General features: G+C 45.3%; 1 protein-coding gene across 8 annotated transcripts in view; it reads right to left on the bottom strand.

Annotated features, from left to right (window-relative positions):
- ano8b (anoctamin 8b) overlaps positions 1–25,071 on the bottom strand; it is an 87,074-nt gene that overhangs the window by 5,058 nt on the left and 56,945 nt on the right. The window contains exons 7-20 of one of the 8 annotated variants that reach the window (XM_036978774.2): positions 24,014–24,141; positions 22,826–22,987; positions 21,905–22,057; positions 17,548–17,674; positions 16,739–16,794; positions 16,531–16,605; positions 16,205–16,339; positions 15,662–15,700; positions 13,740–13,987; positions 12,993–13,524; positions 8,586–8,777; positions 6,377–6,508; positions 404–514; positions 209–280 (exon numbers count right to left, since the gene is read on the bottom strand). In XM_036978774.2, the coding sequence (XP_036834669.1) occupies positions 209–280; positions 404–514; positions 6,377–6,508; positions 8,586–8,777; positions 12,993–13,524; positions 13,740–13,987; positions 15,662–15,700; positions 16,205–16,339; positions 16,531–16,605; positions 16,739–16,794; positions 17,548–17,674; positions 21,905–22,057; positions 22,826–22,987; positions 24,014–24,141 (2,162 nt within the window). Of the gene's footprint in view, positions 1–10; positions 281–403; positions 515–6,376; positions 6,509–8,585; positions 8,778–12,992; positions 13,525–13,739; positions 13,988–15,661; positions 15,701–16,204; positions 16,340–16,530; positions 16,606–16,738; positions 16,795–17,547; positions 17,675–21,904; positions 22,058–22,825; positions 22,988–24,013; positions 24,142–25,071 lie in introns of those variants that run through there. The other 7 variants (XM_036978778.2, XM_090236258.1, XM_036978775.2 and 4 more) reach the window with 7 other exon arrangements.

A 25,071-nucleotide genomic window follows, 5' to 3' on the forward strand; every position in this document is an offset into this window, starting at 1 on the left:
CTCACGCAATCACAGTCTGACAAACATGTGCACACTCTGAACTGTGAAACTATCTGGCCTTGATAGTCATTTTCAATCTTAACTTATACCAGGTACAGCCAGAAGAGGATAGCCCTCTGAGCCGGTTTCCTCTCTACGTTTCTTCCTCCTGGAGAGTTTTCCTACCCAATCTGCTTCTGCTTGCTCTTTGAGGTCTAGGCCGGCTTACTGTTTCACTTTGGGTTACTGGGTCACTTTGGGTTACTGGGTCACTTTGGGTTACTGGGTCACTTTGTAACAACTGGTGATGTAAAAAGGTTTTTATAAATCAATTTGATTGATTATTGCTTGATTGATAGAATGAATTGCTCACAACACCAATGTGATTCAGGCATGGACAAAATAAGGCATTGTAACAATTTACCTTAAAAGCCTCCCTGCGTTGGTACTCCAGTTTGGCCATCTCCTCCCCCACCCAGCTGGGGATGTCTGGGATTGCTACGTGAATTATGTACTTCAGCAGGATGGCAAAGTGCTGTGAGAGAGAGACAGAAAGAGAGATGGGAGGGAGAGAGAGAGAGGGGGGGGAGAGAGAGAGAGAAAAAGGGGGAAAGAGAAAGGGAGAGAGAGAGAGTGAGAGGGGCAGGGGACAGGAGATATACAGTATATATAGTACATACTGAGTATAAAAAACATTGATCTTTCCATGATATAGACTGAGCAGGTGAATCCAGGTGAAAGATATGATCCCTTATTTATGTCACTTGTTAAATCCACTTCAATCAGTGTAGATGAAGGTGAGGAGACGGGGTTAAAGAAGGATGTTTAAGTCTTGAGACACCTGAGACATGGATTGTGTATGTGTGCCATTCAAACATTGGCAAGACAAAATATTTAAGTGCCTTTGAACGGGGTATGGCAGTAGGTGCCAGGCTCACCGGTTTGTATCAAGAACTGCAATGCTGCTGGGTTTTTCACTCTCAACAGTTTCCCATGTGTATCAAGTATGGGCCACCACACAAAGGACATCCAACCAATTTGACACAACTGTGGGAAGCATTGGAGTCAACATGAGCCAGCATCCCTGTGGCTTTTGACACCTTGTCGAGTCCATGACCCGACGAACCGAGGCTGTTCTGTGGGGAAAAGCGGGGGGTGTAACTCCATATTAGGAAGGTGTTCTTAATGTTTGGTATACTCAGTGCATATGTAACCGGTGTGAAATGGCTAGCAGGTTAGCGGTACCCACTAGTAGCGTTTGAATCGGTGACGTCACTCGCTCTGAGACCTTTAGGTAACGATGCTTCGAGGGTGACTGTTATCGATGTGTGCAGAGGGTTCCTGGTTCAAGCCCAGGATGGAGCGGGGAGAGGGATGGAAGATACACGGTTACAGATCTAAACTCAGCTAAAAAACAAACGTCCTCTCACTGTCAACTGTGTTTATTTTCAGCAAACTTAACATGTGTAAATATTTGTATGAACATAACAAGATTCAACAACTGAGACCTAAACTGAACAAGTCCCACAGACATGTGACTAACAGAAATGGAGTAATGTGTCCCTGAACAAAGGGGGGGGGGTCAAAATCAAAAGTAACAGTCACTGTCTGGTGTGGTCACCAGCTGCATTAAGTACTGCAAAGCATCTCCTCCTCATGGACTGCACCATATTTGCCAGTTCATGCTGTGAGAGGTTACCCCACTCTTCCACCAAGGCACCTGTAAGTTCCTGGACATTTCTGGGGGGAATGGCCCTAGCCCTCACCCTCTGATCCAACAGGTCCCAGACGTGCTTAATGGGATGGAGATCCGGACACTTCGCTGGCCATGGTGGAACACTGACATTCCTGTCTTGCAGGAAATTATGCACAGAACGAGCAGTATGGCTGGTGGCATTGTCATGCTGGAGGGTCATATCAGGATGAGCCTGCAGGAAGGGTACCACATGAGGGAGGAAGATGTCTTCCTTGTAACGCACAACATCCTTGCAGCATGCCTTAGGCACGTTCACGCAGATGAGCTGGGACCCTGGGCATCCTTCTTTTGGTGTTTTTCAAAGTCAGTAGAAAGGCCTCTTTAGTGTCCTAAGTTTTCATATCTGTGACATTAATTGCCTACCAGCTGTAAGCTGTTAGTGTCTTAACGACCGTTCCACAGGTGCATGTTCATTAATTGTTTATGTTTCATTGAACAAGCATGGGAAACAGTGTTTAAACCATTTACAATGAAGATCTGTGAAGTTATTTGGATTTTTATGAATTATCTTTGAAAGAAAAGGTACTGAAAAGGGGACGTTTCTTTTTTTGATGAGTTTATATAGTGTGTAAAACGTTAAAGCATCGAAAATAAATGTCTGCTCCCTCTCTCTCTAGTGCGTGGTCTACTTTGAATCAGTTTTCTTTGAATCAGTGATCAGTAAATCAGGCCTACTGCACTCTGACCTATGCTGTCCATGAAGCAAGAGGACACAACAACAGCTGTGACCTTTTTACTGGCTGCATTGCTGTGCTGTGTTGATTTAGTATGTTGAGACTCCCCCCCCCAATGGTAGTGTGACGGAGTGTCAGAGATTGTGTAACACTCGACCTTTCCTACAGGTATGTACAGTGACTGGCTGAGACTAGGGTTCACGTCACTCAGCACCCATCTCTGCCTTATCAACACCCACAGATATACTCAGGAGTGAAGCACCTCAAAGAAAATTTCATCGTCTTTACTGCTATGGGCACTTAGTTGTAGAGCTGAAAGCCACCTCAGAAAAGGATACATTTCATTGAGGTAGCTGTGGTTGGCTTCAACATAGTCTTTCATAGACACACCTGCTGCTGGCTGGTGAGCAAGACTATCCCTTCTCTGGGATAAAATATATGTATATTTTGACATTACCAAAGAAAGATTTAAAGAAAGGAGGAAGTTCATATGAAATAAGACAGCAGATATATGTCATATTATGATGACTTAAGCTCACCTGAAAGTATGCTAGTAGACTGAGGACGCCTTGATGCCAAAACACATTGGTGCAGGTCATGATAAATGTTTAAAATACGTCTTTTGGAAGACAGTATGAGGACCATAGCTCACTGAGGTGACTCCTAAAGAAACACGTCTATAAGGCCTGCTGGGTTGCTGTTAGTTTGAGAGGTTGAGCTGCTCTGAGATCAGTTTTCTAGCCATATATCTTCACCTCAACTATTAGAGGATGTCAATCAAATCTAATTCTGGACCAGTGCTGAGTGTTAGACTACCACAAAATCCCTATTTAACCCTGCCAACACTGAAACAGTGTGAGACTGAGAGACTAACTCATAAAAACATGGGTCTAAGCAACTCAAAACCCCATCAGCCTACTGAGTTAAAGCCTAGGCATTACAGCCCCGTCAGAATGTACTCACACCCCTTGACTTTTTCCACATTATGTTGTGACACAAGGTGGAATTAAAATTAATTTAATTGGGTTTTTTTTTGTCAACGATCTACACAAAATACTCTATAATGTCAAAGTGGAAGAAAATAATAAATGAAATACACTAATTGTCATGCCCTGATCTGTTTCACCTGTTCCTGGGATTGTCTCCACCCCCTCCAGGTGTCGCTTATTTTCCCCAGTGTATTTATCCCTGTGTTTCCTGTCTCTCTGTGCCACTTCGTCTTGTATGTTTAGTCAAGACAACCAGCGTATTTGTCTAGTTGGACTCATCAAACCAAAGGACAAATTTCCACCAGTCTAATGTCCATTGCTCGTGTTTCTTGGCCCAATCAAGTTTCTTATTATTATTGGTGTCCTTTAGTAGTGGTTTCCTTGCAGAAATTCGACCATGAAGGCCTGATTCAAGCAGTCTCCGCTGAACAGTTGATGAAAGCTGCCGCTTTCAAGGAGCATGACTCTAACCCGGAAGCTTATAAGAAATCCCGCTATAACCTCTGACGAACCATCCAACAGGCAAAGCGTCAATACAGGACTAAGATCGAATCATACTACACCGGCTCCGATGCTCGTTGGATGTGGCAGGGCTTGCAAATTATTACAGACTACAAAGGGAAGCACAGCCGAGAGCTGCCCTGTGACACGAGCCCACCAGACGAGCTGATCTACGTCTATGCTCGCTTTGAGGAAAATAACACTGAAACATGCATGACAGCACCAGCTGTTCCGGAAGACTGTGTGATCACGCTCTCCACAGCCGATGTGAACAAGACCTTTAAACAGGTCAACATCCACAAGGCCGTAGGGCCAGACGGATTATCAGGATGTGTACTCGGAGCATGCTGACCAACTGGCAAGTGTCTTCACTGACATTTTCAACCTCTCCCTGTCCGAGTCTGTAATACCAACATATTTTAAGCAGACCACCAAAGTGCCTGTGCCCAAGAACACTGAGGTAACCTGCCTAAATGACTACCAACCCATAGCACTCACATCTGTAGTCATGAAGTGCTTTGAAAGGCTGGTCATGGCTCACATCAACACAATTATCCCAGAAACCCTATACCCACTCCAATTTACATACCGCCCCAACAGATCCACAGATGATGCAATCTCTATTGCACTCCACACTGCCCTTTCCCACCTGGACAAAAGGAACACCTATGTAAGAATGCTATTCATTGACTACAGCTCAGTGTTCAACACCATAGTGCCCTCAAAGCTCATCAATAAGCTAAGGACACTGGGACTAAACACCTCCCACTGAAACTGGATCCTGGACTTCCTGATGGGCCGCCCCCAGGTGGTAAGGGTAGGTAACAACATATGCGCCACGCTGATCCTCAACACAGGTGCCCCTCAGGGGTGCGTGCTCAGTCCCCTCCTGTACTCCCTGCTCACTCATGACTGCACGGCCAGGCACGACTCCAACACCATCATTACATTTGCAGATGACACAACAGTGGTAGGCCTGATCAACGACAAGACAGCCTATAGAGAGGAGGTCAGAGACCTGGCCGTGTGGTGCCAGGACAGCAACCTCTCCCTCAATGTGAGCAAGACAAAGGAGATGATTGTGGACTACAGGAAAAAGAGGACCGAGCACGTCCTGATTCTCATCGACGGGGCTGAAGTGGAATATGTTGAGAGCTTCAAGTTCCTTGGTGTCCACATCACCCAACAAACTATTATAGTCCAAGCACAACAAGACAGTTGTGAAGAGGGCACGACAACACCCTTTCCCCCCTCAGATCCTCAAAAGGTTCTACAGCTGCACCATCGAGAGCATCTTGACTGGTTGCATCATCTCCTGGTATGGCAACAACTTGGCATCTGATTGCAAGGTACTACAGAGGGTAGTGCGTACGGCCCAGTACATCACTGGGGCCAAGCCTCCTGCCATCCAGGACCTCTATACCAGGCAGTGTGAGAGGAAGGCCCTAAAAATTGTCAAGGACTCCAGCCACCATAGTCATAGACTGTTCTCTCTGCTACCGCATGGCAAGCGGTACCGGAGCACCAAGTCTAGGTCCAAGAGGCTTCTAAACAGATTCTACCCCCAAGCCATAAGACTCCTGAACATCTAATCAAATGGCTACCCAGACTATTTGCATTGCTCCCCCCTTTTATGCCGCTGCTACTCTCTGTTATTATATATGCATAGTCACTAATAACTCTACCTACATATTACCTCAATTACCTCGACTAACTGGTACCCCCACGCAATGAACATGTACCGGTACCCCCCTGTATATAGTCTCGCTATTGTTATTTTAATTACTTGTTACTTTTTATTTCTTATTCTTATTCATATTTTTTAAACTGCATTGTTGGTTAGGTGCTTGTAAGTAAGCATTTCACTGTAAGGTTGTCCCTGTTGTATTAGTCGCATGTGACTAATACAAATTGATTTGATATACTGTAGGAAGGACGCTTGTGTCTTTGTAGTGACTGGGTGTATTGATACACCATCCAAAGTGTAACTATGTTCACCCATCTATCTTTTCAAGGCATTGGAAAACCTACCTGATCTTTGTGGTTGAATCAGTGTTTGAAATTCACTGCTCGACTGAGGGACCTTACATATAATTGTATGTGTGGGGTCCAAAAATCATGTTAAATACTGTTATCGCACACAGAGTCCATGCAACTTACTATGTGACTTGTTACGCAAACTTGTACTCCTGAAGTTATTTAGGTTTGCCATAACAAAGGGGTTAAATACTTACTGACTCAAGACATTACCATTTTTTATTTTTTATTACTTTGTAAAAATGTCCAAAAACTGTATTCTACTTTGACATTATGGGGTATTGTGTGTAGGCTTGTGACATTTTTTATATATTTTTTTATTCAATCAACGTTAAATTCAGGCTGTAAGACAACAAAATGTGGAACAAGTCAAGGGGTGTGAATACTTTCTGAAGGCCCAGTATCTGATGTCAGGTGAGTGACTTTAATAGTGGATGTACCTCAAGGATGACAATGGAGATGATGGCCATCTCAGGGCTGAGCCAGGGGAAGAGGCGCTGCAGCTGACCACACTGACCAATCAAGTAACAGTTGACTATGATGGCGATCAGACCCATGGCCTCCATCGCCGTCTGCAGAGAGACACAGACAGGTTTACTGTAGGTCCTACCTGTCCCCCAGTCCTGGCTTTCCCTAGATCCTACCTGTCCCTCAGTGCTGCCTGTCCCTCAATCCTGCCTGTGCCTCAATCTCACCTGTCGCTCAGTCACATCTGTCCCTCAGTCATACCTGTCCCTCAGTCTCATCTGTCCCTCAGTCATACCTGTCCCTCAGTCTCATCTGTTCCTCAGTCATACCTGTCCCTCAGTCCTACCTGTCCCTCAGTCACATCTGTCCCTCAGTCCTACCTGTCCCTCAGTCCTACCTGTCCTACAGAACATCATGCCTATAAAGCTTACACAACTCCATGATTAGGCTTTATGAAAGGACAGGTCTCTGTTTATTGAATAGTAGTGCTGGGCTACAACAACAGCCTGTGCATTCTGTGGCCTTGCATAACCAGTTTCCCATTCCCACCCCTCGAACTGACCAATATGTCCCTCAGTCCTGCCTTTCCCTAGGTCCCACCTGTCCCTCAGTGCTGCCTGTCCCTCAATCCTGCCTGTGCCTCAATCTCATCTGTCCCTCAGTCATACCTGTCCCTAGGTCCTACCTGTCCCTCAGTCCTGCCTTTCCCTAGGTCCTACCTGTGCCTCAGTGCTGCCTTTCCCTAGGTCCTACCTGTCCCTCAGTGCTGCCTTTCCCTAGATCCTACCTGTCCCTCAGTCCTGCCTTTCCCTAGGTCCTACCTGTCCCTCAGTCCTGCCTTTCCCTAGGTCCTACCTGTCCCTCAGTCGTGCCTTTCCCTAGGTCCTACCTGTCCCCCAGTCCTGGCTTTCCCTAGATCCTACCTGTCCCTCAGTCCTGCCTTTCCCTAGGTCCTACCTGTCCCTCAGTGCTGCCTGTCCCTCAATCCTGCCTGTGCCTCAATCTCACCTGTCGCTCAGTCACATCTGTCCCTCAGTCATACCTGTCCCTCAGTCTCATCTGTCCCTCAGTCATACCTGTCCCTCAGTCTCATCTGTTCCTCAGTCATACCTGTCCCTCAGTCCTACCTGTCCCTCAGTCACATCTGTCCCTCAGTCCTACCTGTCCCTCAGTCCTACCTGTCCCTCAGTCCTACCTGTCCCTCAGTCACATCTGTCCCTCAGTCCTACCTGTCCCTCAGTCTCATCTGTTCCTCAGTCATACCTGTCCCTCAGTCCTACCTGTCCCTCAGTCCTACCTGTCCCTCAGTCACATCTGTCCCTCAGTCCTACCTGTCCCTCAGTCTCATCTGTTCCTCAGTCATACCTGTCCCTCAGTCCTACCTGTCCCTCAGTCACATCTGTCCCTCAGTCCTACCTGTCGCTCAGTCATACCTGTCCCTCAGTCCTACCTGTCCCTCAGTTCTACCTGTCCCTCAGTCACATCTGTCCCTCAGTCATACCTGTCCCTCAGTCCTACCTGTCCCTCAGTCACATCTGTCCCTCAGTCCTACCTGTCCCTCAGTCTCATCTGTCCCTCAGTCCTACCTGTCCCTCAGTCTCATCTGTCCCTCAGTCCTACCTGTCCCTCAGTCACATCTGTCCCTCAGTCTCATCTGTCCCTCAGTCCTACCTGTCCCTCAGTCTCATCTGTCCCTCAGTCATACCTGTCCCTCAGTCACATCTGTCCCTCAGTCACATCTGTCCCTCAGTCATACCTGTCCCTCAGTCTCATCTGTCCCTCAGTCATACCTGTCCCTCAGTCACATCTGTCCCTCAGTCCTACCTGTCCCTCAATCTCATCTGTCCCTCAGTCCTGCCTGTCCTTCAATCCTGCCTGTCCCTCAATCCTGCCTGTCCCTCAGTCCTACCTGTACCTCAGTCATACCTGTACCTCAGTCCTACCTGTAGCTCAGTCATACCTGTACCTCAGTCCTACCTGTACCTCAGTCATACCTGTACCTCAGTCATACCTGTACCTCAGTCCTACCTGTACCTCAGTCCTACCTGTACCTCAGTCATACCTGTACCTCAGTCATACCTGTACCTCAGTCATACCTCTCCTTCAGTCATACCTGTACCTCAGTCCTACCTGTCCCTCAGTCATACCTCTCCTTCAGTCATACCTGTACCTCAGTCATACCTGCCACTGTCCGATGCTCTCCACTCTCTTGCCGAAGGGTCTTTGCAGGCCGGTACAGAGCTTGAAGGCGTCGCTGCGGATCTCGATGATGTTGTTGATGAGGGCACACATGGCCGCCAGGGGGAAGGCTGAGGAGAAGAGAACTACGTAGCCGAACTGGACAAACATCTCCTGGTAGTCCTGGAAGGTGTCCTGGAAGGGACAAAAGCACTGTCAGCACTGTCTGTGACATGGATAGATGATAATCCCGTTCAAAAAAATATTTGTTTTGTTTAACACTTTTTTGGTTACTACATGATTCCATATGTGTTATTTCATAGTTCTGATGTCTTCACTATTTCTAATGTAGAAAATAGTAAGTAAGAAAGATCAACCCTTGAATGAGTATGTGTGTACAAACTTTTGACGGGCACTGTAATTGCACATGAGAAGCTAGCTACTCATAGATAACTTAGCTACGCACAGTAACGTCAAGAGAACCCCCAACGTAAATGTCCCTTTTTTTATGGTTTAGTGGTACTGCCAGTTGACACAGATACAACGTATTTACAGTTCTTGGTGGTATTACATTAATGCTATTTTCTATGAGACGTATGTGGTAGGGTCTACAGACAATCACGGACTACAAATGGAAAACCATCCACGTGCGGACACTGACGTCTTACTTCAGGACAGGCTAAACACCTTCGCCTGCTTTGAGGATAACAGAGTGCCACCGACGCGGCCCGCATACCAAGGACTGTGGGCTCTCCTTCTCCATGGCCGACGTGAGTAAAGACATTTAACCGTGTTAACCCTTGCAAGGCGGACGGCCCAGACGGCATCCCTAGCCGCGTCCTCAGAGCATACGCAGACCAGCTGGCTGGAGTGTTTATGGACATATTCGATCTCTCCCTATCTCAGTCTGCTGTCCCCACATGCTTCAAGATATACACCATTGTTCCTGTACCCAAGAAAGCTACGGTAACTGAACTAAATGACTATCGCCCTGTAGCACTCACTTCTGTCATCATGAAGTGCTTTGAGAGACTAACTAGTCAAGGATCTGGGTTTGAACTGCGGCCTATGCAACTGGGTCCTGGACTTCCTGATGGGCCGCCCCCTGGTGGTGAAGGCAGGAAACAAAACCTACCCTTCGCTGATCCTCAACACATGGGTGTTCACAAGGATGCGTGCTCAGCCCCCTCCTGTACTCCCTGTTCACCCATGACTGCGTGTCCAAGCACGCCTCCAACTCAATCATCAAGTTTGCAGATGACACAACAGTAGTAGGCCTGATTATCAACAATGACGAGACAGCTTACAGGGAGGAGGTGAGGGCCCTGGGTGTGTGGTGCCAGGAAAATAATCTCTCACTCAACATCAACAAAACAAAAGAGCTGGTCGTGGACTTCAGGAAACGTCAGAGGGAGCACTATCCATATCGACGGGACCACGGTGGAGAAGGTGGAAAGCACACGTCACTGACAAACTGAAATGGTCCACCCACACAGACAGTGTGGTGAAGAAGGCGCAACAGTAATTTTTTTTATTTCACCTTTATTTAACCAGGTAGGCTAGTTGAGAACAAGTTCTCATTTACAACTGCGACCTGGCCAGGATAAACCTCAGGAGGCTGATTTTTTTTTGTGTCTTGGCACCTAAAACCCTCACAAACTTTGACAGATGCACAATTGAGAGCATCCTGTTGGGCTGTATCACCGCCTGGTACGGCAACTGCACCACCCGCAACCGCAGACCCCACCGTCTGCCCAACGCATCACCGGGGGCAAACTACCTGCCCTCCAGGACACCTACAGCTCCAGATGTCACAGGAAGGCCAAAAAGATCATCAAGGACAGCAACCACCCGAGCCACTGCCTGTTCACCCCGTTATCATCCAGAAGGCGAGGTCAGTACAGGTGCATCAAAGCTGGGACCGAGACACTGAAAAACAGCAAGGCCATCAGACTGCTAAATAGCCATCACTAGCACCTTAGAGGCTGCTGCCCTATATACATATATTTGAAATCACTGGCCACTTTAATAATGGAACACTAGTCACTTTAATAATATTTACATATTTTGCATTACTCATCTCATACGGTGGGGCAAAAAAGTATTTAGTCAGCCACCAATTGTGCAAGTTCTCCCACTTAAAAAGATGAGAGAGCCCTGTAATTTTCATCATAGATACACTTCAACTTTGACAGACAAAATTTGAAAAAAAATCCAGAAAATCACATTGTAGGATTTTTTATGAATTTATTTGCAAATTATGGTGGAAAATAAGTATTTGGTCACTTACAAACAAGCAAGATTTCTGGTTCTCACAGACCTGTAACTTCTTCTTTAAGAGGCTCCTCTGTCCTCCACTCGTTACCTGTATTAATGGCACCTGTTTGAACTTGTTATCAGTATAAAAGACACCTGTCCACAACCTCAAACAGTCACACTCCAATCTCCACTATGGCCAAGACCAAAGAGCTGTCAAAGGACACCAGAAACAAAATTGTAGACCTGCACCAGGCTGGGAAGACTGAATCTGCAATAGGTAAGCAGCTTGGTTTGAAGAAATCAACTGTGGGAGCAATTATTAGGAAATGGAAGACATACAAGAGCACTAATAATCTCCCTCGATCTGGGGCTCCACGCAAGATCTCACCCCGTGGGGTCAAAATGATCACAAGAACGGTGAGCAAAAATCTCAGAACTACACGGGGGGACCTAGTGAATGACCTAGTGAATGACTACGCCACCAGGGACTCAAATCCTGCAGTGCCAGACGTGTCCCCGTGCTTAAGCCAGTACATGTCCAGGCCCGTCGGAAGTTTGCTAGAGAGCGTTTGGATGATCCAGAAGAAGATTGGGAGAATGTCATAAGGTCAGATGAAACCAAAATAGAACTTTTTGGTAAAAACTCAACTCGTCGTGTTTGGAGGACAACGAATGCTGAGTTGCATCCAAAGAACACCATACCTACTGTGAAGCATGGGGGTGGAAACATCATGCTTTGGGGCTGTTTTTCTGCAAAGGGACCAGGACGACTGATCCGTGGAAAGGAAAGAATGAATGGGGCCATGTATCGTGAGATTTTGAGTGAAAACCTCCTTCCATCAGCAAGGGCATTGAAGATGAAACGTGGCTGGGTCTTTCAGCATGACAATGATCCCAAACACACCGCCCGGGCAACAAAGGAGTGGCTTCGTAAGAAGCATTTCAAGGTCCTGGAGTGGCCTAGCCAGTCTCCAGATCTCAACCCCATAGAAAATCTTTGGAGGGAGTTGAAAGTCCGTGTTGCCCAGCAACAGCCCCAAAACATCACTGCTCTAGAGGAGATCTGCGTGGAGAAATGGGCCAAAATACCAACAACAGTGTGTGAAAACCTTGTGAAGACTTACAGAAAACGTTTGACCTCTGTCATTGCCAACAAAGGGTATATAACAAAGTATTGAGATAAACTTTGGTTATTGACCAAATACTTATTTTTCACCATAATTTGCAAATAAATTCATTAAAAATCATACAATGTGATTTTCTGGATTTTTATTTCTCATTTTGTCTGTCATAGTTGAAGTGTACCTATGATGAAGATTACAGGCCTCTCTCATATTTTTAAGTCTGAGAACTTGCACAATTGGTGGCTGACTAAATACTTTTTTGCCCCACTGTATGTCTATAGTCTATTCTATTCTACTGTATTTTAGTCTATGCCACTCTGACATTGCTCGTCCAAATATTTATATATTCTTAATTCCATTACTTTACTTTAGATTTGTGTGTATTGTTGTGAAATTGTTAGATATTACTTGTTAGATCCTACTGCACTGTTGGAGCAAGAAACTACACACTACACTACATTTCGCTACACCTTCAATAACATCTGCTAAACATGTGTATGTGACCAATACAATTGGATTTGATTTACACAGTAATTACATTCAAGTTAGCACAGCAGTCAATAGAATAAGTAGAAGTATTTTCCCAGAGGTAACCTCAAAACCAATCCATGCCATCCCAGATACCAATCAACAGCTTAGAGCTCAAATCACTTCAGGGATCAAATGAGAGTTTGTGAAGGACTCTAGGCAGGATATATTGTAGTATCATATGGATGGACAGAGGCATGAGTTTGGCTGAGAGAGCATGGGGTAAATCTCAGGCCATGGTAACAGGAACACGTGCCCAGCTACATGATTCAGTATGAAAATGGAAATAGATCTACAGAAGGATGGTTACCCCTCTAGTTGGTCTCATATGGGACGATGGAATTGTTTATTTAGAGTTGGCATTGTTGACATAGGTCACATAGTGAGTGAGCCTGCTCATTAGTTAGTTTGTGTGTGTATGTGTGTGTGTGCATGTGTGTTTGTGTATGTGTGTGTGTGCATGTGTATGTGTGTGTCTGTGTGTGTGCTGTCTTCCTACCTCATATGTCTGCATGCAGCTCTCCATCTCAGCCTGTGCCAGACTCGTACTCTCCTGCTCCTCTGGCGGGTCGATCCATGACTCCCGCTTGGTTTTAGAGTCTGCCCTCTCCAAACTCCTCTGCCTTCTGCGATGACGCACCGTCACCGTGCTCTCTGGCCCAGAAGGCAGCGGGGCAGCCGCCATACTCTCATTGGCCGAAACTCCCGTGTCCTTTGTCTCAGTGACGCCATTGTCATCGTCATCATCATATGTCTCGAACACCGATGCCGGATCCATCCCCTTCTCCACCATAGTGGGGCTGCCGTCCTCCAAGAAACTGTCCTCCATTGTGGGGATGCAGCCCCCTCCAGACGACTTCCTGTCCCCCCTCTCTATGAAGCTGACCTTCCTCAGCTTGAGGCCACAGTCTATCAGACTCTCAGACGATTCCTCATTCTCTCCCTCACTGAACCTCCCACTGTCCCCCTCCTCCCTCTCTCCCTCCTCCTCTTCAGGCACCCCACATCCCCCATTCAGACACTTCTTCTCCCTGCAGAACAGAGGAAAGGTTTGCCTGTAGTCATATAATCATATACTATCTATAACACTATTGTATTGGGTTAGCCATGTAATAATGTGAACGTGTCACACATCCTCAAACAAATCAAAACACAGGCTTGACTACACTCAAGGAAACATGTCTGAAAAAGGAAGCTCTCGTGTTACGTTTTCATGGATGAATACAAGCCGTTGTGACAGCATTACCTGCGGTCAGGCTGTCTCACCCCGGGTCTGGTTCCCCTCAGGCCAGGGCCCGGCATGGCCTGGTCGGTGGGTGAAGCCTGGGGCTTTCCTGCGGCCAGCCTGCAGTACTTGAGCAGGGCTGAGAGGAGCAGATCCCAGACGCTGCGCAGGGTGAGCTCGCCCAGCTTGTGGCGCTCGTACAGGTAAGGCTGCATCACCTCCTTCACGTTCTGGACAAAATGGCGGATGATCAGCAGGGTGGCCAGCATCTGACACAAACAGGAAATAGAGGACAGGATCAAGGGTTAAAGGTCAGGGATGTCAGGATCTGTCACAGGGTTTAATACCATGCATAGCGATTTCGATAAGTAATCATTAGGGCACCACAGTAAACAAATAAAGTTGTACAAAATCAAGAAAGATAATTCCTTTGCAAAAATAAAATATTCACTCAGTACTAAACGCAATGGACTGAAAACAATTGTATATCTAAACCGCAAGCAGTTCACTCCCATTCAAATACATACGCTGCTCTGGATCTACTGCCTGGTCCAATGTGTAACATCAAAACTATGACATACATAACTACCACTACCATGACTACCACTACCATGACTACCATTACCATGACTACCACTATCATGACTACCACTACCATGACTACCACTACCATGACTACCACTACCATGACTACCACTATCATGACTACCACTACCTTGACTACCACTACCATGACTACCACTACCATGACTACCACTATCATGACTACCACTACCTTGACTACCACTACCATGACTACCACTACCATGACTACCACTATCATGACTACCACTATCATGACTACCACTACCATGACTACCACTACCATGACTACCGCTACCATGACTACCACTATCATGACTACCACTACCATGACTACCACTACCATGACTACCAATATCATGACTACCACTACCATGACTACCACTATCATGACTACCACTATCATGACTACCACTACCTTGACTACCACTACCATGACTACCACTACCATGACTACCACTACCATGACTACCACTACCATGACTACCACTATCATGACTACCACTACCATGACTACCACTACCATGACTACCATTATCATGACTACCACTACCTTGACTACCACTACCATGACTACCGCTACCATGACTACCACTATCATGACTACCACTACCATGACTACCACTACCATGACTACCAATATCATGACTACCACTACCATGACTACCACTATCATGACTACCACTACCATGACTACCACTACCATGACTACCACTATCATGACTACCACTACAATGACTACCACTATCATGACTACCACTACCATGACTACCACTATCATGACTACCACTACCATGACTACCATTATCATGACTACCAATACCATGACTACCACTATCATGACTACCACTACCATGACTACCACTGAGTTGAGACCTAGGACACAGAGACACACACATATTGTCATTTCACTGCAAACCATGACCAAGTCAAAGCACAAACCACACATAGCATATAGACAGACAGTCCTCAGTCCTCAGTCATCAGTTTACACCGATGACAACAAATGATTAGTATGTTCCTTAACACAAACAGAAAGTGAGGTATAAAAACATATCCTGGAACATTTTGGGTTTTCAGAAATCTATAAACACACAGAAATGAATAAACTATAAACACACAAGGCCACAGTTATTAGAGATGGACTGAGTGACAGGAAGAAGAACAGAGTGACAGGAAGAAGAACAGAGTGACAGGAAGAAGGACAGAGTGACAGGAAGAAGGACAGAGTGACAGGAAGAAGGACAGAGTGACAGAAAGAAGGACAAAAGGACAGGAAGAAGGACAAAAGGACAGGAAGAATGACAAAAGGACAGAGTGACAGATTGACGTGCCAGGCAAATGACTTTCCCGACACAAACCTTATAGAACAGCTGCTCAAATCCAAAGGTAGCCAGATGCTACAAACCCAAAGCAGAACACTGCTTAACAGACATATCAACCGCTTCCAAAGTCCCATCAGGAACACAACCAACAGAGTGGGAAACCAACTGTGGAACATTCTATATGTGTTTTTAAATCAACATAGTATTCACATGTAATACACGTCTTCCCATAGTAGGTAACTGGGTGTGTGACAAGTTACCAACGGAATCCTTACAAAAACAGGACTACATGTGCTATAGGACTAGCAGGTTAATGCTAGCAGACAGCCTACAACAGACACACATTTAGCCATCCTGCATATACCTGAACATGGAAATGCTTTCTATGCAATGCCAAAAGATACATACAATAATGATGCTAAAACTACAAGCACAACAAAATAACAGTCTACAACTCTACACAAATAAGGCACATGATGTTTAAAGGTCTAAGGTCATGCATTTGGGCGCTGGGCAGGTAATGTCGAGATGACTTTGACCTCTAACCCCCTGACCCTTGACACACAGGCAAGGTCGTACTTTGGACCTGAAGGAGGCCTTGATGACCCAGGGGATGGTGACAACCAACAGCTTGATCTTGAGGAAGACAAAAGGCAGCACATTGTCCTTCAGCTGTCTGAGAAGACTCTGTCCCAGAGAGAACACCAGCAACACCTAAGACCAGCACCACGGAACCAGCACCACGGAACCACACAACAGAGACAGGATGGAAAATAGACAGAACGAAGAGAGAGCAGCATGTGAAGGGGAGGGAGGGATAAAGCAAGGAAGACCAGGAAGGTGAACACGGTTTGGGTAACTATTTGGAAGGAGTGGAAACGTGTTGTGATTTAAGTGTCTCTTACCTCTTTCAGACGCTCCATGTCTTTGAGGTAGAATCCAATGTAGAAAAGGCTGAGATAAGAGTTTACAAACTGAAACTGAGAGTACAGAAAGAAAACATGTGAGTGGTAAAGACCTCCGCGCGGGAAAGTGTCAATTCTGTATTTCAATCCTTTGTCTTGTGAAAAGTGAGTCCAATTTCCATGTAATAAGGAAGATGACAGCACTCACAAGAACCAATTTAATGATGAGATGTTTCTCATAGGCACTCTGGAGTCTATAGTTTTCTGTGGGGGAAGAAATATAACATCAGAATTCACAGCAACATCATCACATCATCACCTGAATTCGTTTTTTAAAATTCCGCTGCTCCTCGACTCTCTGCCCTCCATTAGCCCATTCCCCTTCCCCTCTGCCACATGCACAAGTGTCCCAAAGCTGAAGGGGTGAAAATTACGAAGGGTGTAGGGGCTAATTAGACCCTCCGATAGCCACTTCCACAGAGCCAGCAACGCTGCCTGCTTCAGAGCGAAGTGGTATCCCATAACGCACCGCGTTATTTTTGAGTTTGCACAATTTCACACAAAATATCTAATTATGAGCCACCTGTAATTGTTTGTGTCTGAGTTCGAGGCTTGACACATGTTACAGATTAAATACCTCCCAAATTAAATGTTACTGAGGAGTATATCTTGTAAAACAATTTTTAATTTCATGCTTGTTTTATTATTTAAATGTGAAACATGAATTGCATCATCACAAGTGTGTCCCGAAGTTGAGGGGTTTATTTGTTCCTCACTCGCCACTCTTGAAGTCACCCTCTGAGTTTCGTCAGCAGCACGTGACAATGGAGGGCCCTACGACTGAGTTGATAGGGGCAAGAGGTTGGTTTGGGATTCACGCTAGGTTTATAGGTGTTACATTTTTTTTTTACCCCCTACCCTTTTCAGATACACCAGCACCTGGTATACAGAAGCAGGCATGGTAAAATAGTGGGATGTTGGTCTGTGTATGAAAGGGATAAGAGTGCTTGTTCTCACCCATGTCGTTGAGCCAGTAGGCTATCTTCCTGTACACCTCGTCACAGGCAGTCACAGTGATGGCCAGCATGATCTTAGGGATGAACCGGGCCAGGCGAGGTACTTCTTTAATCCCCATAACAAACTCCTGCAAACACCATAACAACAACAACAACTTTCTTACTTACTACACACATTACAAACCTATACCGTCCATACAATGTCAATCTACATACAGTACCAGTCAACAGTTTGGACTCACCTACTCATTCAAGGGTTATTCTTTATTTTTACTATTTTCTACAATGTAGGAAAATAGTGAAGACATCACAACTTTGAAATAACACATATGGAATCATGTAGTAAACAAATCAAAATATATTTTATATTTGAGCTTCTTCAAAGTAGCCACACTTTGCCTTGATGACAGCTTTGCACACTCTTGGCATTCTCTCAACCAGCTTCATGAGGTAGTCACCTGGAATGCATTTCAATGAACCGCCTTGTTAAAAGTTAATTTGTGTCATTTATTTCCTTCTTAATGCATTTGAACCAATCAGTTGTGTTGTGACATGGTAGGGGTGGTACAGTATACAAAAGATAGCCCTATTTGGTAAAATACCATATTATGGCATGAACAGCTCAACAACAATCCATCATTAATTTAAGACATGAAGGTCAGTCAATACGGAAAATGTCAAGAAGTTTGAAAGTTTCTTCAAGTGCAGTCGCAAAAACCATCAAGTGCTATGATGAAACTGTCTCTCATGAGGACCGCCACAGGAAACGAAGGCCCAGAGTTACCTCTGCTGCAGAGGATAAGTTCATTAGAATGAACTGCACCTCAGAAATTGCAACCCAAATAAATGCTTCACATAGTTCAAGTAACAGACACATCTCAACATCAACTGTTCAGAGGAGACTGCGTGAATCAGGCCTTCATGGTCGAATTGCTGCAAAGAAACCACTACTAAAGGACACCAATAATAAGAAGAGACTAACTTGGGCCAAGAAACACGAGCAAGGAAATCAGTCCTTTGGTCTGATGAGTGCAAATTTGAGAGTTTTGGTTCCAACCGCAGTGTCATTGTGAGACGCAGAGTAGATTAATGGATGATCTCCGCATTTGTGGTTCCCACCGTGAAGCATGGAGGAGGAGGTGTGAAGGTGTGTGAGGAGGAGGTGTGAATTGCTGGTGACACTGTCAGTGATTTATTTAGAATGCAAGGCACACTTTACCAGCATGGCTACGGTAGCGTTCTGAAGTGATACAACATCCCATCTGGTTAGCGCTTAGTGGGACTATCATTCGTTTTTCAACAGGACAATGACCCCAAAACACCTCCAGGCTGTGTAAGGCATATTTGACTAAGAAGGAGAGTGATGGAGTGCTGCATCTGATAACCTGGCCTCCACAATCACCCGATCTCAACCCAATTCAGATCGTTTGGGATGAGTTGGATCATAGAGTGAAGGAAAAGCAGTCAACAAGCACTCAGCATATATGTGGGAACTCCTTCAAGACTGTTGGAAAAGCATTCCTCATGAAGCTGGTTGAGAGAATTCCAGGAGTGTGCAAAGCTGTCACAAGGAAAGGGTGGCTACTTTAAATAATTTAAACTCTAAAATGTGTTTTGATTTGTTTAACCCTTTTTGGTTTGTATGTGTTATATCATGGTTTTTATGTCTTCACTATTATTCTACAATTTTGCCTGGTACTGTAAGAAATAGACCTCTGAACCTTTCACCTATTCACCTACCTGTCAGGGCAAGGAGATTGAGGTTGTAATCTCATCTAAATATCTTGGAATTTTAATTGATGATGGCCTCTCTTTTAAATTGCATTTTCAATAACTTACAAAAAAAATTGAAGCTGAAATTAGGATTTTATTTTAGGAATAAGGCCTGTTTTTCTTTTAAAGCCAGAAGGAGGCTAGTATCAGCTACATTTGTGCCTTTACTAGACTATGGGGATATTTTATATATGAATGCTTCCGCTCAGTGTTTGAGATCAATTGACACTCTTTACCATGGCACTTTGAGATTTATTTTAAACTGCAAAACCCTTACGCACCACTGCACTTTGTATACCAGGGTTGGCTGGCCTTCTCTAGTCACTCGTAGGCTCAGGCACTGGTATACTTTTATTTACAAAGCCATTTTGGGTTTACTACCTTTTTATTTGTGCATTTTTATTGTTCAGAAATGTGGTGGGTACTCTCTTCGTTCGCTTGACTTTATCCTGTTAACTGTTCCAATGTCCGAACTGAATTTGGTAAAATGACTTTTATGTCCTCTGCGCCATCGTCTTGGAACGCCTTACAAAATACTTCTAAACTGGAAGAACTTGTCCTGATTGGTGTTTTTAAATCACTGATGAAGGATTTTGAGGCTGATTCCCTGACCTGTCAATGTTTTTAATTTGCTGTTTTATACTCTTGTGAATTCAATGGTTTTTACTTGTAGTTTTTCATGTTGTCTGTCTGTATTTTTTTTGTAATGACTTGGTGCTGCCTATCTTGGCCAGGGCGCTCTTGAAAAAGAGATTTCAATCTCAATGAGCCCTTCCTGGTTAAATAAAGGCTAAATAAAATAAATTAAAATATGGCTTCAATTACATATATCTAACTATTCTGTATTACGTGGCTATATACAGCTATAGAACGCACTGACAAGAACCACATCCATCCTAAGGAATAGATGTTTATGACCGATTCAGAATCAAAAGAAATGTACAGTGGAAGTCGGAAGTTTACCTTAGACAAATACATTTAAACTCAGTTTTTCACAATTCCTGACATGTAATCCTAGTAACCACTTTAAGAATGTGAAATGTCAGAATAATAGTAGAGATAATGATTTATTTCAGCTTTTATTTCTTTCATCACATTCCCAGTCGGTCAGAAGTTTACATACACTCAATTAGTATTTGGTAGCATTACCTTTAAATGGTTTAACTTGGGTCAAACGTTTCGGGTAGCCTTCCACAAGCTTCCCACAATAAGTTGGGTGAATTCTGGCCCATTCCTCCTGACAGAGCTGGTGTAACTGAGTCAGGTTGGTAGGCCTCCTTGTTCGCACACGCTTTTTCAGTTCTGCCCACAAATTTGCTATAGGATTGAGGTCAGGGCTTTGTGATGACCTCTCCAATACCTTGAGTATGTTGTCCTTAAGCCATTTTACCACAACTTTGGAAGTATGCTTGAGGTCATTGTCCATTTGGAAGACCCATTTGCGACCAAGCTTTAACTGATGTCTTGAGATGTTGCTTCAATATATTCACATAATATTCCTGCCTCATGATGCCATCTATTTTGTGAAGTGCACCAGTCCCTCCTGAAGCAAAGCACTCCCACACCATGATGCTGCCACCCCCGTGCTTCACGGTTGGGATGGTGTTCTTCAGCTTGCAAGCCTCCCCCTTTTTCCTCCAAACATAACGATGGTCATTATAGCCAAACAGTTCTATTTTTGTTTCATCAGACCAGAGGACATTTCTCCAAAAAGTACGATCTTTGTACCCAGTTGCAAACCGTAGTCTGGCTTTTTTATGGCAGTTTTGGAGCAGTGGCTTCTTCCTTGCTGAGTGGCCATTCGGGTTATGTCGATATAGGACTCGTTTTACTGTGGATATAGATACTTTTGTACCTGTTTCCTCCAGCATCTTCACAAGGTCCTTTGCTGTTGTTCTGGGATTGATGTGCACTTTTCACACCAAAGTGCGTTAATCTCTAGGAGACAGAATGCGTCTCCTTCCTGAGCGGTATGACGGCTGCGTGGTCCTATGGTGTTTATACTTGCATACTATTGTTTGTACAGATGAACGTGGTACCTTCAGGCATTTGGAAATTGCTCCCAAGGATGAACCAGACTTGTGGATGTCTACAATTATTTTTCTGAGGTCTTGGCTAATTTCTTTTGATTTTCGCATGATGTCAAGCAAAGAGGCACTGAGTTTGAAGGTAGGCCTTGAAATACATCCACAGGTACACCTCCAATTGACTCAAAGTATGTCAATTAGCCTATCAGAAGCTTCTAAAGCCATGACATCATTTTCTGGAATTTTCCAAGCTGTTTAAAGGCACAGTCAACTTAGTGTATGTAAACTTCTGACCCACTGGAATTGTGATACAGTGAATTATAAGTGAAATAATCTGTCTGTAAACAATTGTTGGAAAAAATGACTTGTGTCATGCACAAAGTAGATGTCCTAACCGACTTGACAAAACTATAGTTTGTTAACAAGAAATTTGTGGAGTGGTTGAAAAACGAGTTTTAATGACTCCAACCTAAGTATATGTAAACTTCTGACTTCAACTGTACATCTCCAGTAAGGAGGTTTGACAGTGTTACTAGAAGCTGTTGATCATTCAGTGACCTGCAGTTCGAAGCAGAGGAGCATGGCCAGGAACACAAAGCAGAGACACAGGATGCAGATGGGCAGGCTGACCAGCCACCTGAACACCCTCCTCCTCCATGGTGGGTAGTAAAACTCCTCACAGCCTGTTATGGGGCTGCACCGCTTCACACCCTGCAGAGGGAAAGTGGGGGTAGGGGGGGTTGAGAGAAAGAGGAGGGAAAGGGTGTAGAGAGGGAGGAGAGAGTTGGAGGGAGATGGAGAGAGGTGGAGGGAGGGAGGGAGGAGAGAGTTGGAGGGAGATATAGAGGGTTGGGGAGATGGAAAGAGGTGGAGGGAGATGGTGGAGGGAGGAGAGAGGTAGAGAGAGATGGAGAGAGGCGGAGGGAGGGAGGAGAGAGTTGGAGGGAGATATAGAGGGTTGGAGGGAGATGGAAAGAGGTGGAGGGAGATAGTGGAGCGAGGAGAGAGGTAGAGAGAAATGGAGAGAGGTGGAGGGAGGGAGGAGAGATGTGAAGGGAGAGAGGCGAGAGATGGAGGGAGTTAGGCGAGAGGTGGAGGGAGGAGAGAGGTGTAAAGAGATGGAGAGAGATGGAGAGAGGTGGAGAGACATAGAGAGAGGTGGAGAGACATGGAGAGAGGTGGAGAGACATAGAGAGAGGTGGAGAGACATGGAGAGAGGTGGAGAGACATAGAGAGAGGTGGAGAGACATGGAGAGAGGTGGAGAGACATGGAGAGAGGTGGAGAGACATGGAGAGAGGTGGAGAGAGGTGAGAGATGGAGGGGGGAGAGAGGGGGGAGTAGCAGGAAGGGAAGAGGAAGGAAAAATGTTTACACCTGTTGTCCATCATTTTTATTGTAGCTCTGTGTTTTTCTTTAGTCATCTTCTTCTGTAAAATATATTGAGACATTGAGTTGAAATGTTCTCATGTCGTCCTCACCCTAAACTGCGTCCGTGGTTCCTCTAGGGACTCGTTAGGGGTGTCCAGCGTACCCCACTTATAGGCCAGCTCCGCCCCCCTTCTCTTCCACCTCTCCAAGAAGAGTGTGGCCCACACCACGTTAAACAGTGCAAACACCACACAGCAGATATCACGACTCGTCTGAGGAGAGAGAATACACAGCAGATATCACGACTCGTCTGAGGAGAGAGAATACACAGCAGATATCACGACTCGTTTGAGGAGACAGGAGAATACACAGCAGATATCACGACTCGTCTGAGGAGAGAGGAGAATACACAGCAGATATCACGACTCATCTGAGGAGAGAGAATACACAGCAGATATCACGACTCGTCTGAAGAGAGAGAATACACAGCAGATATCACGACTCGTCTGAAGAGAGAGAATACACAGACGATATCACGACTCGTCTGAGGAGAGAGGAGAATACACAGCAGATATCACGACTCATCTGAGGAGAGAGAAAACACAGCAGATATCACGACTCGTCTGAGGAGAGAGGAGAATACACAGCAGATATCACGACTCATCTGAGGAGAGAGAATACACAGCAGATATCACGACTCGTCTGAGGAGAGAGAAAACACAGCAGATATCACGACTCGTCTGAGGAGAGAGACGAGAATACACAGCAGATATCACGACTCATCTGAGGAGAGAGAAAACACAGCAGATATCACGACTCGTCTGAGGAGAGAGACGAGAATACACAGCAGATATCACGACTCATCTGAGGAGAGAGAATACACAGCAGATATCACGACTCGTCTGAGGAGAGAGGAGAATACACAGGTGGTCCTTCTATTCCATGAAAAGACATGAGATCATCATGTCTGAGGAACCTTAGAAACACAGTTGCTACATTTTCAAACGTCAACACAGTTCAATATCTCGCCGTGAGCCAGTAGAAAAGGCTAACGTTGTTAAAGAAGGGAATACACTGTACTTCAGAGCAGATTGGAGTGTATCACAGTGAGTATGTCTCTGTGTATCTGTACTAAATGAGATACAAACAGTGCATTTGAAAAGTAAGCTGTAAGTAAAGCCTTGTCTTGACCCAGAGGACAGGAGTCTATCTCCTGCTGCTGTAGTGTGAGGCAGCTTGGTGTACAGCTACACCCCATTCCAGACAGGACACTTGAAAAGGTCCAGTCTAAAAGTCACCTGGTCAGACTCGGTGAGAACCCAGAGCACGAAGCCGATGACAGCAGGATACAGCATAGACGTGGTGTAGAACCCCAGCCAGGCGAAGTACATGGCTATCTTCACCCCAAAGTAGTCACGAATATCATCTAGATTCACCACAGAGGGAGACAGACTGTTAGATGAACCACAGAGGGGGACAGACTGTTAGATGAACCACAGAGGAGGACAGACTGTTAGATACACCACAGAGGGAGACAGACCATTAGATACACCACAAAGGGAGACAGACTGTTAGATTCACCACAGAGGGAGACAGACTGTTAGATTCACCACAGAGGGAGACAAACCGTTAGATACACCACAGAGGGAGACAGACTGTTAGATTCACCACAGAGGGAGACAGACCATTAGATACACCACAGAGGGAGACAGACTGTTAGATTCACCACAGAGGGAGACAGTCTGTTAGATTCACCACAGAGGGAGACAGACTGTTAGATACACCACAGAGGGAGACAGACTGTTAGATTCACCACAGAGGGAGACAGACTGTTAGATTCACCACAGAGGGAGACAAACCGTTAGATACACTACAGAGGGAGACAAACCGTTAGATACACTACAGAGGGAGACAAACTGTTAGATACACCACAGAGGGAGACAGACCGTTAGATACACAACAGAGGGAGACAGACATACACCACAGAGGGAGACAGACCGTTAGATACACCACATAGGGAGACAGACGGTTAGATACACCACAGAGGGAGACAGACTGTTAGATTCACCACAGAGGGAGACAGACTGTTAGATACACCACAGAGGGAGACAGACGGTTAGATACACCACAGAGGGAGACAGACTGTTAGATTCACCACAGAGGGAGACAGACTGTTAGATTCACCACAGAGGGAGACAGACTGTTAGATTCACCACAGAGGGAGACAGACTGTTAGATTCACCACAGAGGGAGACAGACTGTTAGATTTACCACAGAGGGAGACAGACTGTTAGATTCACCACAGAGGAAGACAGACGGTTAGATACACCACAGAGGCGTACGTGCATGTGCGTGT

The sequence above is a fragment of the Oncorhynchus mykiss genome, chromosome 5 (genome assembly GCF_057628025.1).
Source record: "Oncorhynchus mykiss isolate SJ-2025 chromosome 5, ASM5762802v1, whole genome shotgun sequence".
NCBI classification, from domain to species: Eukaryota; Metazoa; Chordata; class Actinopteri; order Salmoniformes; family Salmonidae; genus Oncorhynchus; species Oncorhynchus mykiss.